Below are 13557 nucleotides of genomic sequence, written 5' to 3'. Positions count from 1 at the left end.
CCCTTCAGGGCTCTGGAGGCGGGCTTTCGCGAACGCGCAGTGCATGCTGGAAAAACCTTATCCTACGGAAGTACGGAATCAACCGGAAGGAGGCCGGAAGGAGGGACGTAGAGGCTAGTCCACTCTACGGTGGCCTAGAGGAGTGGCGAAGTCACAGCAGAGAATTGAGCGTTTCTGTAACTCGGTGTCGTGATGTCTTTCAAGAGGGAAGGGGACGACTGGAGTCAGCTCAATGTGCTCAAAGTACGTCAGAGTGTGGAGGATCTGGGACGGCTTCAGTCCTCCTCCGAAGGCTGAGTAGGAGCTTGGTGTTGATGCTCTGGACACCTCTGAGGGGACAGGGAGGTCTGCAGACCGAAGCGGCGGGTGGCTCCTTCTTAGCTCGGGTTGCTGTTCTCTCCGTGGCCCTTCCTCCATCTGATTTCTGGATCCTATTATTTCCCTTCCATTTGTTCCTCCCCGTCTTTCTGATCCCGTGCGGACTTCTTTCTCTGTCCCCTGCAGAAACGAAGAGTTGGGGATTTGCTGGCTAGTTACATCCCCGAGGACGAGGCGCTGATGCTACGGGATGGACGGTGAGAGGGAGCAGTGATCAAGCCCGAGTGTTCTGCGGCTAAGGGCTCAACTTTTGTTATTAAAGAGACCTAGAGGATTTCGTATTCTTTGTCGTGAAGTGAGGACCGGAAGAAATGGGGATGGGGAGTTGGTTTGGGGGAAGAGACTGAGGTCAGGGCTCGAATCTATCCGGCCGTCTCCACGAACTACCTACCCTCTTGGACTTACTCTTTTTATGCCTCCTCCCATTCTCAGCTTTGCTTGTGCCATCTGCCCTCACCGGCCTGTGCTGGACACCGTGTCAATGTTGACTGCCCACCGCTCAGGCAAGAAGCATCTATCCAGTAAGTCTGGGAGAAGATAAAGGATAGAGAATGTATTAACTCTTGACATGCTAGCACGTCGTTTGATGCTATGCTTTTTTTCTCTCCTTGTTCTTAGGTTTACAGCTTTTCTATGGCAAAAAACACCCAAGAAAGGAAACGGAACAAAATCCAAGACAGCAGAATGAATTGATAAGGGAAGAAGCCAAAGCTGAGGTAATGAAAAGAGGGAGGAGGGTGCCTTCTAGATTGGACTCTGCTGCACACAACGGGCTGGAAGGGCTTTTGCTTCTGAAGACTCTGACTTTGTCTCTTATCCTCATACCAGGCTCCTCTGCTAACCCAGACTCGACTTATTACCCAGAGTGCCCTGCACAGAGCTCCCCACTATAACAGTTGCTGCCGCCGGAAGCAGAAGTCTGTGGAAAGCAAGAGGTAGGAAGAAACAGGAAATTATGACTCTTATTTTTAAAATTATATTTAAGTAGTTATATAGAACTCTGGGTCTGGGCACTATCCATGAGCTTCTTTTACTCAAGGTGAGCACTACTTCCAGCTATTTTTTTTTTTTTTTTTAGTAGTTTATTGGAGATAAGAGTCCAATGGAGGGGCTGGGAAGTTGGCTCAGTGGTAGAGCGCTTGCCTTGCATGCCAGAGGCCCTGGGTTCGATTCCTCAGCACCACATAAGCAAAAAGAAAAAAGCCGGAAGTGGCACTGTGGCGCAAGTGGTAGAGCACTAGCCTTGAGCTGAAGAGCTGAGGGACAGCGCCCAGGCCCAGAGTTCAGGCCCCACGACCAGACCCAAAAAAAAAAAAAGAGTCCAATGGAGTTTGCTGTCTGGGCTGGGTTCGAACCACGATCCTCAGATCTCAGCTTCTTGAGTAGCTAGGATTATAGGCCTGAGCCACCAGCACCAGGCCTGCTTTTTTTGTGGGGGGAGGAGTGGGAAGAGGAGATGGTAGTCTTGGGCTTGAATTCAGGGCCTGGGTGCTGTCATTGAGCCTCTATGTGCTCAAGGCTAGTGCTCTACTACTTGAGCCACTTCTGGCTTTTCTGAGTAGTTTATTGGACATAAGAGTCTCATTGAGTTTCCTATCCGGGCTGGCTTTGAACTGCCATCTTCAGATCCTCAGATCTTAGCCTTGCTAGGATTACAGGTGTGAGCCCTCAACACCTGACCCTGCTTTACTTTAAAAAAATAAAACATTTGAGGCTGGGAATGTGGCTTAGTGGTAGAGTGCTTGCCTAACATGTATGAAGCCCTGGATTTGATTCCTCTGTACCACATACACAGAAAAAGCTGGAAGTGGCACTGTGGCTGAAGTAATAAGAGTGTTAACCTTGAGCAAAAGAAGCGCAAGGATAGCGCCCAGGCCCCAAGTTCCAGTCTCAGGACTGACCAAAAAAAAAAAAAAAAAAAATTTTGTTATTGTAAAGGTGATGTACAGAGGGGTTACAGTTACATAAGTCAGGTAATATAAGTACATTTCTTTTTTGGCAATGATACTCTTTTCTTACTTAATGTTTTTTTTGGTTGGTCATGGGGCCTGGACGCTGTTCCTCAGCTCTTCAGCTCAAGGCTAGCACTCTACTACTTGAGACACAGCATTACTTAGAACTTTTTTGGCTTATGCGGTGCTGAGGAATCAAACCCTGGGCCTCATGCATGCAAGGCAAGTGCTCTACCACTGAGCCACCTTCCCAGCCCCACTTTTCTTTTTTCTTTTTCTTTTTTTTTTGGTCAGTCATGGACCTGAACTCTGGGCCTAGGTGCTGTCCCTTAGCTCTTCAGCTACCGCTTGAGCCACAGTACCACTTCTGGCTTTTTCTGTTTATGTGGTGCTGAGGAATCAAACCCAGGGCCTCATGCATGTAAGGCAAGCACTCTACCACTGAGCCACCTTCCCAACCCCTCAGCCCCACTTTTCTTAATTTTGTAGGATATACATTGAATTATTTCAAAAATTCTTTCGTTTTTCTTTTTTGTTGGTCATGGGGCTTGAACTCTGGGCTTGGGCACTGCCTCTGAGCTCTTCAGCTCAAGGCGAGCGCTCTACCACTTGAGCTACAGCGCCACTTCCGGTTTTCTGGTGGTTTATTGGAGATAGGAGTCTCACACTCTCCCCTGCCTGGGCTGGCTTTGAACCGTGATCCTCAGATCTCAGCCTCCTGAGTAGCTAGGATTACAGGCGTGAGCCACCAGCGCCCGGCAGAACTAAGGATCTTGGTTTAAAGCCAGCCTAGGCAGGAAAGTCCAGTTGAGACTCTGATCTCCAAAAAAAAAGAGTTACAGGCTTGTCTATCCCAGTTTTCAACTGAAGTCCTCAGAGCTCAGCCTCCTAAGTAGCTAGGATTACAGGAGCCTAACTTGACATTGAATTCTTGACTGTTTTCTACTCCATTTCTCTCTCTCTCTCTCTCTCTTTTTTTTTCTTTTTTTGTCGGTCATGGGGCTTGCACTCTGGGCCTGGACACTCTCCCTCAGCTCTTCAGCTTAAGTCTAGCGCTCTACCCCACTTGAGCCACTGTGCCATTTCCAGTTTTCTGAGTGGTTTACTGGAGATAAGAGTCTCATGGACTTTCCTGCTGGGCCTGGCTTTGAACCACAATCCTCAGATCTCAGCCTCCTGAGTAGGTAGAATTATATGTGTGAACCACCAGCACCCAGATCTTGGTGTTTATTTTGTTGAGCTTTGACTTTGGTTTTCTAAGGAATTATGCTATTTGAGTTCTCTGGTCAATCTAACAAATTCAGTTAGTACATTTTTATACCCTTACATGCCACCAACTGTATTTGCTTATATTTTTGTAAGATGACCCTAAAATTATTGCCCTCTACATTGTCTTCTGAGTCATACTGGTGTTATGGAGATGTTAATTGGCATTTAAGGAAAAATGATTTTGTGATTTTAAGTAAATTTCAAGAAATGGAGCACTCTGATCTTATTTGCTTATTGTGCCAGTCCTGGGGCTTTAACTCAGGGCCTGGATGCTGTCCCTTACCTTTTTTGCTCAAGGCTGGTGCTTCATAGTTTGAGCCACAGTTCCACTTTTGGCTTTTTGGTTGTTAATTGTAGATCAGAACCTTTTGGACTTTCCTGCCAGTCCTGTCCTGGAAGTGAACCATAATCTTCAGATCTTAGCCTACTGAGTAGTTAAGATTACAGGTGGGGGAGGGGGGTGGGAGATGGGAAGGGATGGGAAGGGGAAACAAAGGAGGAAGCAACAATGCTTGATAAGAAATGTACTCATTACCGTGTGCCCATGTAATTGTAACCCCTCTGTACGGTATTTTCACAATAAAAAAGAAAAAAAAAGATTACAGGTGTGAGCCACTAGTGCCTGGTTTGTGATCTTATTTGAAGAATAGTAACATTGGTATATGTTTTGTTTTTGGGTCCGGTCGTGGGCCCTGAACTCTGGGCCTGGGCACTGTCCCTCAGCTCTTCAGCTCAAGGCTAGCACTCTACCACTTGAGCCACAGCACCACTTCCGGCTTTTTTTCTTTTTGCTTATGTGGTACTGAGGAATTGAACCCAGGGCCTCAGGCATGCAAGGCAAGCGCTCTACCACTGAGCCAACTTCCCAGCCCCTTTTTTTTTTTTTTTTTTTTTTTTTTATTGCTAGTCCTAGGGCTTGAACTCAGGGCCTGGGCACTGTCCCGAGCTTCTTTTGCTCAAGGCTAGCACTCTACCACTTGAGCCACAATGCCACTTCCTGCTTTTTCTGTTTATATGGTACTGAGGAATTGAACCAAGGGCTTCATGCATGTTAGGCAAGCACTCTGCCACTAAGCCACATTCCCAGCCCTACATTGGTATATTTAAAGGGCTGTATTCATGGGACTGGGAAGGTGGCTCCTTGGTAGAGTGCTTGCCTCGAATGCATGAAGCCCTGGGTTCAATTCCTCAGAACCACATAAACAGAAAAAGCTGGAAGTGGTGCTATGCTGTGTGTCAAGTGGTAGAACACTAATTTTGAACTGAAGAGCTGATGGACAGCGCCCAGGCCCAGAGTTCAAACCCCATAACCTTAAAAAAAAAAGGGGGGGGCCGCTATACAGAGTCTTAAGACAAAAACTATTTATTTATTTATTTATTTTTGTTGGGGCTTGAACTCTGGACCTGGGCATTGTACCTCAGCTTGTCAGCTCAAGGCTAGCGCTCTCCCACTTGAGACACATTGCCACTTCCAGTTTTCTGGTGGTTAATTGGAGATAAGAGTCTCAGGGACTTTCCTGCTGGGCCTGGCTTTGAGCTTCAATACTCAGATCTTAGCCTCCTGAGTAGCTAGGATTACTAGCATGAGCCCCTGGCACCTGGTGACAAAAACAATCTTAAAAGTTGTAGGTAGCTTCTCTAAAAGCATAACTCGAAAATTTTTTTTATGCAGGACTCCTATTATGATCTTAAGAAGCTGAGTTTAGGGGCTGGGAATGTGGCTTAGTAGTAGAGTGCTTGCCTAGCAGACATGAAGACCTGGGTTCAATTCCCCAGTACCACATAAACAGAAAAGGCCAGAAGTGGTGCTGTAGCTCAAATGATAGAGTGCTAGCCCTTGAGCAAAAGAAGCTCAGGGACAGTGCCCAGGTCTTGAGTTCAAGCCCCAGAACTGGCAAAAAAAAAAAAGAAAAGAAAAGAAACTGGGTTTAGGAAATACTGTTCAGGAGTTTGGAGTCATAGAAGAGTTGGACCTTTCCTTTACTGCTTTTACAGGCTTTGATTCTTCTCTACCCAGACCAGAAGCCCCTGTTCCCTCTGTTTCCTGTTCCCCTTTGCCAGCCCCAGAAGTGGAGCTCCGAAGTGAGAAGATCAATAGGGAACCTGAGACTGAGGCTGGCCCACAAGCCAAAGAGTCAGAAACTGTCTCAGATCCTACATCTGTCAGCCCCACAAGAAGACGCATCATGGACCATTACCTCAGACTTCGCAGGTAAATATGCCAGATGTTCTCTTTTCTGTCCTCTTTTTTTTTTTTTTTGTCAGTTGTGGGGCTTGAACTTTGTCCGTGAGCTTCTTTGCTCAAGGCTAGCACTCTACCACTTGAGCCACAGCACCATTTCCAACTTTGTCTGTTTATGTAGTACTGAGGAGTGAACCCAGGCCTTCATGCATGCTAGGCAAACACTCTACCACTAAGCTACATTCCCAACCCATGTATTTTTTTTTGCCTAGGCCAATGTGCACCATGATCCTAACAATGCCTTCTAAATATCTATGGAAAGGCATGTGTCTTCACAGTGCACAGCTTTTTGTTGTGGTTGAGATGGTCTCTCAGTAACTTTTTGCCTAGGCTATCCTCAAACTATGATCTTCCCAACTTCTGCCTCCTGCATAGCTGGGTTCACAGGTTCAGCTCCTGGCTTTATTGCCACTAACTTTTTCTGGTTGTGGTGGAGTTGTCTGGTTGTGCTAGGCTGGCACGTCACCTTCAAGCCACACGTCCAGTCCCTTTTTTCACTGGTTATTTTTAGGATAGGGTGTTGCTTCCTATCTAGTTATACAGCTAGTCTGCAGCTTACCTAGTTTAGGCTTACTGACATTATTGGGATCACAAGGGTATGCCATTTCTCTTCCTCGAAGGAGGGGGAGAGTATTGCTGACTATTCTGTCCAGACTGCCTAGAACTCCCATCTTCTGAGCTCAGCCTCCCAACTAACTAGGATTATATACAGGAACCACTTGGCTCATCATTTTTTTTTTTTCCATCATTTTTTTTCTGGTGGGGGATATACTGGGATTTGAACTCTTGAACTTGCTTGGCAGTCACTCTTACCACTGAGCCACACCTCCGGCCCTAACTTTTGTTCCTTATTCATTTTACTTTTTGTCAGTCATGGGGCTTGAACTCAGGGCCTGGATGCTATCCCTGAGCTCTTTTGGTCAAAACTTAACACTCTACCACCTTGAGCCATAGCTCTACTTCTAGTTTTCTGGTGGTGAATTGGAGATAAGAGTCTCATGAATTTTCCTGCCCAGGCTGGCTTTGAACCATGATCCTTAGATTTCAGCCTCCTGAGTAGCTAGGATTACAGGTGTGAACCACCAGCGCCCAGCTGGTACCCAGCCTTAGTCTGGGCATGTACCCTTCTTATGGTAGGCTTCCCCAGAAACTAAGCAGACAGGCACACAGTGCCATATCAAGCTCTTTATTGAGAAAGGGGGTCTTGTGAGCTTTTTTCTTTTGGGACTGGCCTGGAATTGTAATCCCAACAATCTTTGCCTCCTGGGATTACAAACACTAATAGCTAGTAGTAGCTAGGATTACATGCCTGAGCCACCAGTGTCCAGCTGCCACTAACTTCTTAATAAACCTCTTTCCAGACTAATTCCATTTTCTTTGCTGTTTCTAGCTCTGGATGGATTCCAGATGGACAAGGTCGATGGAGAAAAGATGAAAATGTTGAGTTTGATTCTGATGAGGAAGAACCCCCTGATCTGCCCTCGGACTAACACCCTCTTTCCCCATTCATTTCACAAATAAACTCCGCTGAGCGCTGGGAGCTTAACTTTGCTACTGTTTGGTTCCATGTCCAACATCAGGACTTCAGAGCTACTTATTTGTACCTAGTCACTCCTTCCCTGCAATATACACAGCTCCCCATACTTCGGGCCCCTCCCCCACCGCCTACCAAAATCTTGCCAAGCGTCAGCTGCATGCAGCCTGGTGCCCTATTAATAAGTCTGTCAGAAAGAGGTCTTTGCCCTTCACATTGTCTGCTTCCTTCCCCACCTCCACTCCATATCATTCCCTCCTCAGATCACAGGAGAGATGTGAGTAGACACTGGGGCATTCTGACTACATCTGGAAAAAGAATTGAAGCCAAGTACCAGGTAAAAGTTGAAAAGATTAAAGGGCACTGGCAGATTTATGGGGAACACCAAGAGAGGGAGCTCCCCCACCTCCTCTAAGTAATCTGAACCTCCCTGCCTGCTGATCCCCAGAGTATAAATAATCCCTTGATGAACTGGCAGTAACTCTTGGGGGTTAACGCCAAGATTCCCACCCAAAAGCCCAAGGAAAGAGGCAGACAGAGTGGACAAAAGGGACTTTATTTACAGGAAAGCAGGAGAGGAGAGAATTTGTATCTCTAGGGTTCCTAGCTCTAGTTGGTGAAGAGAAGAGCGATGTTATCTCTTCTTTTGCTGGCGACCTGTAAAGGACAAAGAGTAAACATAAGTCTTTGTTTCCTTTCTTGCTTTTGGCAAAGGTGCTCTCCTCCTTTCCAGTTCCTTAGCCAGACTTACAGTGTGGTAATGTTTTAGGCCACCTGACAGCCCATCCCACATTAGCAGGACAAAATAGGAAACCACACAGAAAATAAAAATGCCTGCAAGGCAAGCGCTCTACCACTGAGCCACCTTCAAAAAAATAAATAAAAACCCCATGCCTCCCACTAGGTTTTAATGAATACGTCTCCCTTCCTTCCTACCTCTCTCTATTGGTATGTATCCAGGTTAGAAGGGTTTTCTGTCTACTTTGTGATCCTTCATGGGATTTGAACTTGTGGTATGAATATCTGTGGTAGCAACTCAAGCTGTTTCTCACTGTTTTCAGGAGGATCTACCAGTTCCTGGACTGCTTGTCCTTTGTCCCCGCACACAGGCTCTGTAAATACTTACGTAGTTCATTGTTCCGGGTCACGGCCTGGGCCGCCCGAGCTCGCGGCCCCTGTTGTGTAAAGTGGTAGCCAAAGCGGACAATAGAGGGACACTGCTCCAGCACGGTGGCCATTTCCATCTCCACTGCATCACCGGGCCACTGGCGCTGGAGGATACAGAAGGGAAGGCTATCAGCCCTGAGGTCTGGGTTGCTCACCATCCCACACTACTATAGGCCCCTTTGGGAAGTCAGGAGGCTTGTTGGTTCAGAAACAAGAGAGATGCTGACTTAGCTCCTCTCATGGAGGTAATAAGAGAATTCAAACACATGATTAACTGAGCTAGTTCTGCTGGGTGTGCTGATAGCTCATGCCAGTAATTACAGCTACTTAGGAGGCTGAGATCTAAGGATCACAGTTCGAAGCCAGTCCAGGGAGGAAAATTTGAGACTTGGCTCCAATTAACCACCAGAAAACTGGAAATGACACTGTGGTTCAAAGTGTTATGGTGTGCTAGCCTTGAGCAGAAAAGCTCAGGGACAGCACCCAGGCCATGAGTTCAAGTCCCACAGCGGACAAAAAAAAAAGCTAGTTCCTTCATGGCTGGCTCAGGAAGGAAGCTCAGTAAGTATTCCTTGAATGCTAAGACCAGGGGAAAGGCCGGGTGCCAGTGGCTCATGCCTGTAATCCTAGCTACTCAGGAGGCTGTGATCTGAGGATCAGGGTTCAAAGCCAGCCTGGGCAGGAAAGTCCATGAGACTCTTATCTCCAATAAACCACTAGAAAACCAGAAATGGAGGCTTAAGCGGTACAGCACTTGCCTTGAGCTGAAGAGAGCAGGGACAGTGCCCAAGCCCAGAGTTCAAGCCCCACAACAGACCCCAAAAAAAAGAAAATGGGAAAGGAACGCTGACCTGGTTGTCTACACGGAGCTCAGTGAGTGTGGCATTTTCTCGAACTGCCTTCAGCACAGCCATGAGCCCTGTACTGCTAATGAAGTTGGACTCGATGTTCAGGCTCTGGAGGCTACGGTTCTCACGCAACATGTCAGCCACCGCCTGGGTAGTAGGGACTTGGGTTAGGATTAGGGTAGTTTCACAGATGACTGAGGAGAGAAAGAACAGGAGCAAGAGGGAAACAGCCCTTTGAGAAGGGTCCTTGAAGAGCTGTAAGTGGGGCTAGAGGAGACGGAAAGGGATGGGGACCGTAGGGGAAAGCAGGGAGATGAAGTGAGTGGTGGAGTTGGGGACCTTAATGGAGGATTGTGGTCCTTTGGGAAGATCATCTTAGGCTTTCAGAGTTGTGGGCCATTAGGAACAAGGGAAAGGATCTCTGTGAGGGCTGTCCTAAGAAAGCATGCTGAGAGCAGCAGCCCTGCAGGGAGTACACATCCACTAGCCTTACATTGGCAATGGGGTCACCACTCCTCGTGGCCACCAGACTGAAGCTCCGGACGTAGGTATTGGTCTTCATCGCCTCACACAACTCACTCAGCATGGGGATTGGGATGTCCTATCAGAGGAGTGTAGGAAATGATGACTAAAGAGTCTTCTATGTCAACAGCAGTCCCAGTGTTATTATTTGGAAGATTGGCGTCAAATACCTGTATATTATTGAGGTTCACCTCCTCCAGATCCTTGTCATTGCTTCGAACCCTCTTTAGCATTTCCTCAATGTTCGTAGGATTTGGGGGTTCATCTGGCACTGGCTTATATTTATCAGGCTGTACCACACCTAATGGGTGAAGCAGGAAAGGAACCCCAACATGTCCCCCACAACCTCCCCAGTTCTTCCTCTTATCACCCGTGCACCATGTCCTCACCCAGATTTCTCTTTTCTATCCCTTGCTACCTTTTCTCTAACCCTGGGACTGCCCGCCCAGAGCCCTGGGGTGCGGCCTTCCCCACCACACTCACTGCTAATGCCTTCAGTGTTGCAAATTTCTCCACTGCAGATGGCATCATAGTATTGCTTGTTGCTCATCAGTGTGTACATGCCCAGAATTGCTGGAAAGGGTAAACAGAGAGGCATGGAAAATGAGGGTATGGGGCTTGGTCCAACCCTGCCTCTGATGTAGCATTTTTTTTTTTTACAACCTGGCTAGCTTCCTCTTTTCCAGAGAGGTTTCTTATCCTCCCTCAGTCCTAGGGGTCTGTTCCAAAAACTGCCTAAGAGGGGCTGAGAAGGTGGCTCAGTGGTAGAGCACTTGCCTTGCATGCATGAGGCCCTGGGTTCAATTCCTCAGCACCACATAAGCAGAAAAAAAAAAAGCCGGAAGTGGTGCTATGGCTCAAGTGGTAGCGTGCTAACCTTGAGCTGAAGAGCTGAGGGACAGCGCCCAGGCCCAGAGTTCAGGCCCCACGACTGGACCCAAAAAAAAACAAAACAAAACTGACTAAGACCGTGGTTTCTAAAATATTGAAATGGGAAGTTTCTTAAGAGTTACTAAAGGATGAAGGTAGTCTGCATAAATTCCCTGATTTTAACCAGAATACCTTCACTTGAATTTGCCTTCACAATCCCTGTAAAATTGCTCTTGAGATAGTAACTTATTACATTTAAGATGAATGGATACATAAGCAAACATTTCAAAAGGTAAAAAGTGCCAGGTACCAGTGGCTTATGCCTAGCTATTCAGGAAGCTTTTGATCTGAGGATTGTGCTTTGAAACCAGTCCCAGCAGACAAACCCATGAGACTTTTTTTTGGGGGGAGGGGGTCCGGTCATGGAGCTTGAACTCTGGGCCTGGGTGCTGTCCTCAGCTCTTCAACTCAAGGCTAGCTCTACCACTTGAGCCACAGCGCCACTTCCGGCTTTTTTCTTTTTGCTTATGTGGTGCTGAGGAATCAAACCCAGGGCCTCATGCATGCAAGACAAGCGCTCTACCACTACGCCACCTTCCCTGCCCTTTAAAAAAATTTTTTTTAAATTTATTTTTGTAGGTCCTGGGGCTTGAACTCTGGGCCTGGGCTCTGTCCCTCAGGTCTTCAGCTCAAGGCAAGTGTTCTACCACTTGAGCCATAGCACCATTTCCGGTTTTCTGGTGGTTTATTGGAGATAAGAGTCTCACAGACTTTCCTGCCCGGGCTAGCTTTGAACTGTGACCCTCAGATCTCAACCACCTGAGTAGCTAGGATTACAGGTGTGAGCCACTGGTGCCTGACTATGAGACTCTTATTTCCTGTTAACAAACAGAAAAGCAGAAGTAGAAGTAGGCTCAAGTGGTATAGTTCCAGCTTGGAGTTTGGGCTCCTGTCTGAGGCTCTCTCAGATCTCCAGGCCTTCCCCATTAATTCTCCTTTAAGGGGAGGCTCTCCCTCTCATCCTCATTTTTCCACAGCTGCCCACCTGCAATGTCACACATTTCAGCATCTGTGGCATGGGCCAGTGCCTCTTCCAGCTCAGGCTCCAGGGTGATCTGTTCCTGTGCTGGGATTTCTCTCTTGGGTTGAATGTAGGGTTTCCCTGATGGGGAGATGAAGGATGCTTCAGGTAGGGATCATTTCTCCCAATATCCTTGCCTCCAGCTTCCTTTCTTTCTCTAGGAGGCATAACATTGGATTACTAGGGGGACATAGGAAAGCCTGAATCCTCCACAAACTTAGGACTCTTGGGTCCCAGGGTCTTTGAAAAAAACTGAAGACCTGAGATGCATTGGTGCATGCCTATAATCCCAGCACTTGGGAGGTAGGAGCTGAGGTAGGAGAATCAAGAATCAAGCCCAGGACAACCTGGGCTATGTAATGAGACCTTATCTCAAAACAAAATAAAATAAAACACACATATACACCCACCTACCCTCAAAACAAACAAAGAGTACAAGCTGGCATACAGGTGTCAGGGCACCTCAGTCCCTAGGCAGGTAGGAGCTAGAAGGTAAGAGGGAAGCTGGAGGGGAAACATGAGAAAGTCATTTGATTTCTGAGCGGCATGGACATCAAGTCCCCATACCCTTCTTCTCGCCTGTGAAGGGCACCAAGTCATCACGCTCTTTGACCTCTAGTGCCTGTTGCTCCAGGTACTGCAAAAGGGCCTCTCGGTCCAGCGGCCCTGTTGGGCTCTTCTTTGTCTGGTCACGTTGTCTTAGTCCAGCTGGCAGGAGCATGTTCTTAGGGATGAGTTTTGGGGAGCAAGTCAGGTACTCTCTCTGGGTAGGAACTCTAGAGCTCCCTAAAACATCTCCAGATATTCACCCCTGTAGTTATCACTGGTCTCAGCCACCTTCCCGAATGCCTGGTCCCCTGGGCCAGCATCCCTACCTCAGGGTCCATCTCCTGTAGCTCGCAGTCCAGCTTCTCTAGTTCTTCGGGGCTCAACGTCCTTAGGATCTCATCTTCATCTATATCTCTGTATTTCTCCAATTCCTTCTGATATGAGGACATGATGGCCCCCACCCACTCCCCACTGTGTGGCACTCAGAGCCTGGGGGGAACATGGGAAATGTATTTGAACATGGAAGGATGGACATGGACACAGTAGGGACCCAAAGTAACCAGCCAGGGGAGGATCACAGAGTTAGATACCTTTGAGGTTAGCAATCTAGTTGGAGATGGAGAAATGGGAAAGTTATGATGTTTTAAGTTAGAATTGGTCTCCTTCTTGCTTTTTTAACCTCTGGCTATTCTGGCCAGAGATTCCAGGATCTAAGCTGTATGGCAAAGAAATCCTGGCAGAACATCCCTTTCCCTACAACCTCACCCATCAGTGCCTCTCGGCCTAGCACAGCTGCTGGAAGCTCTGCCAGCAGAGTTGGCTTCATGCCCAGTTCCTACTGAATATGGGAAGGGGGTGACAGAAAGCTACAGGGAAATTCTTCCTCTCTTCTCCCATTATTCAACCTTTTTTTCCTGAAGTGTTGAAGGAAGGAAGAAACATTGGCTGGGTGAGTAGAAGTCTCTTATGCATTTCTACTTTTATTGTGGAGGATCAAGATTTCACTTTGTTAAAATTCTAAATCCTAGAGGAAAGCTAGGGCTCAGGAGCTGAGGGACTTTCAGGTTGGGGGAAGGGTCGTCCAGCCTCAGAAGGGACCGAGTCCCCATAATCTGTCACCAGAAAGGTGACACCAGACCAATAGA

The 13557-nt window shown here is 47.4% G+C and overlaps 2 protein-coding genes across 3 annotated transcripts; one reads left to right on the top strand and one right to left on the bottom strand.

Moving 5' to 3' along the window:
- The first annotated feature begins 78 nt into the window (after positions 1–78).
- LOC122109640 (sodium channel modifier 1-like) lies at positions 79–7392 on the top strand. Of its 2 annotated transcripts, none has more exons than XM_042682165.1 (7): positions 79–243; positions 505–575; positions 811–899; positions 997–1094; positions 1207–1313; positions 5617–5811; positions 7232–7392. In XM_042682165.1, the coding sequence occupies exons 1-7, from the start codon at positions 193–195 to the stop codon at positions 7329–7331; spliced, it is 711 nt and encodes a 236-aa protein (XP_042538099.1). In that variant the 5' UTR covers positions 79–192; the 3' UTR covers positions 7332–7392. The 2 variants fall into 2 exon arrangements, with proteins under 2 accessions (XP_042538099.1, XP_042538101.1); XM_042682167.1 differs by lacking the exon at positions 79–243 and adding an exon at positions 270–345.
- A 520-nt stretch (positions 7393–7912) lies between these two features.
- Positions 7913–13033, bottom strand: Tmod4 (tropomodulin 4). The gene is made up of 9 exons (XM_042682164.1): positions 12739–13033; positions 12431–12587; positions 11828–11944; positions 10396–10485; positions 10083–10213; positions 9884–9991; positions 9394–9537; positions 8502–8646; positions 7913–8032 (listed from the first exon to the last, which is right to left on the bottom strand). The coding sequence occupies exons 1-9, from the start codon at positions 12859–12861 to the stop codon at positions 8010–8012; spliced, it is 1038 nt and encodes a 345-aa protein (XP_042538098.1). The 5' UTR covers positions 12862–13033; the 3' UTR covers positions 7913–8009.
- Positions 13034–13557: the final 524 nt, after the last annotated feature.

Source organism: Dipodomys spectabilis, unplaced genomic scaffold (genome assembly GCF_019054845.1).
Source record: "Dipodomys spectabilis isolate Male_0828 unplaced genomic scaffold, ASM1905484v1 ptg000069l, whole genome shotgun sequence".
In the NCBI taxonomy this organism is placed as follows: Eukaryota; Metazoa; Chordata; class Mammalia; order Rodentia; family Heteromyidae; genus Dipodomys; species Dipodomys spectabilis.
Note: the sequence above shows the minus strand (reverse complement) of the source record. Positions and strands in the feature narration are given on the sequence as shown.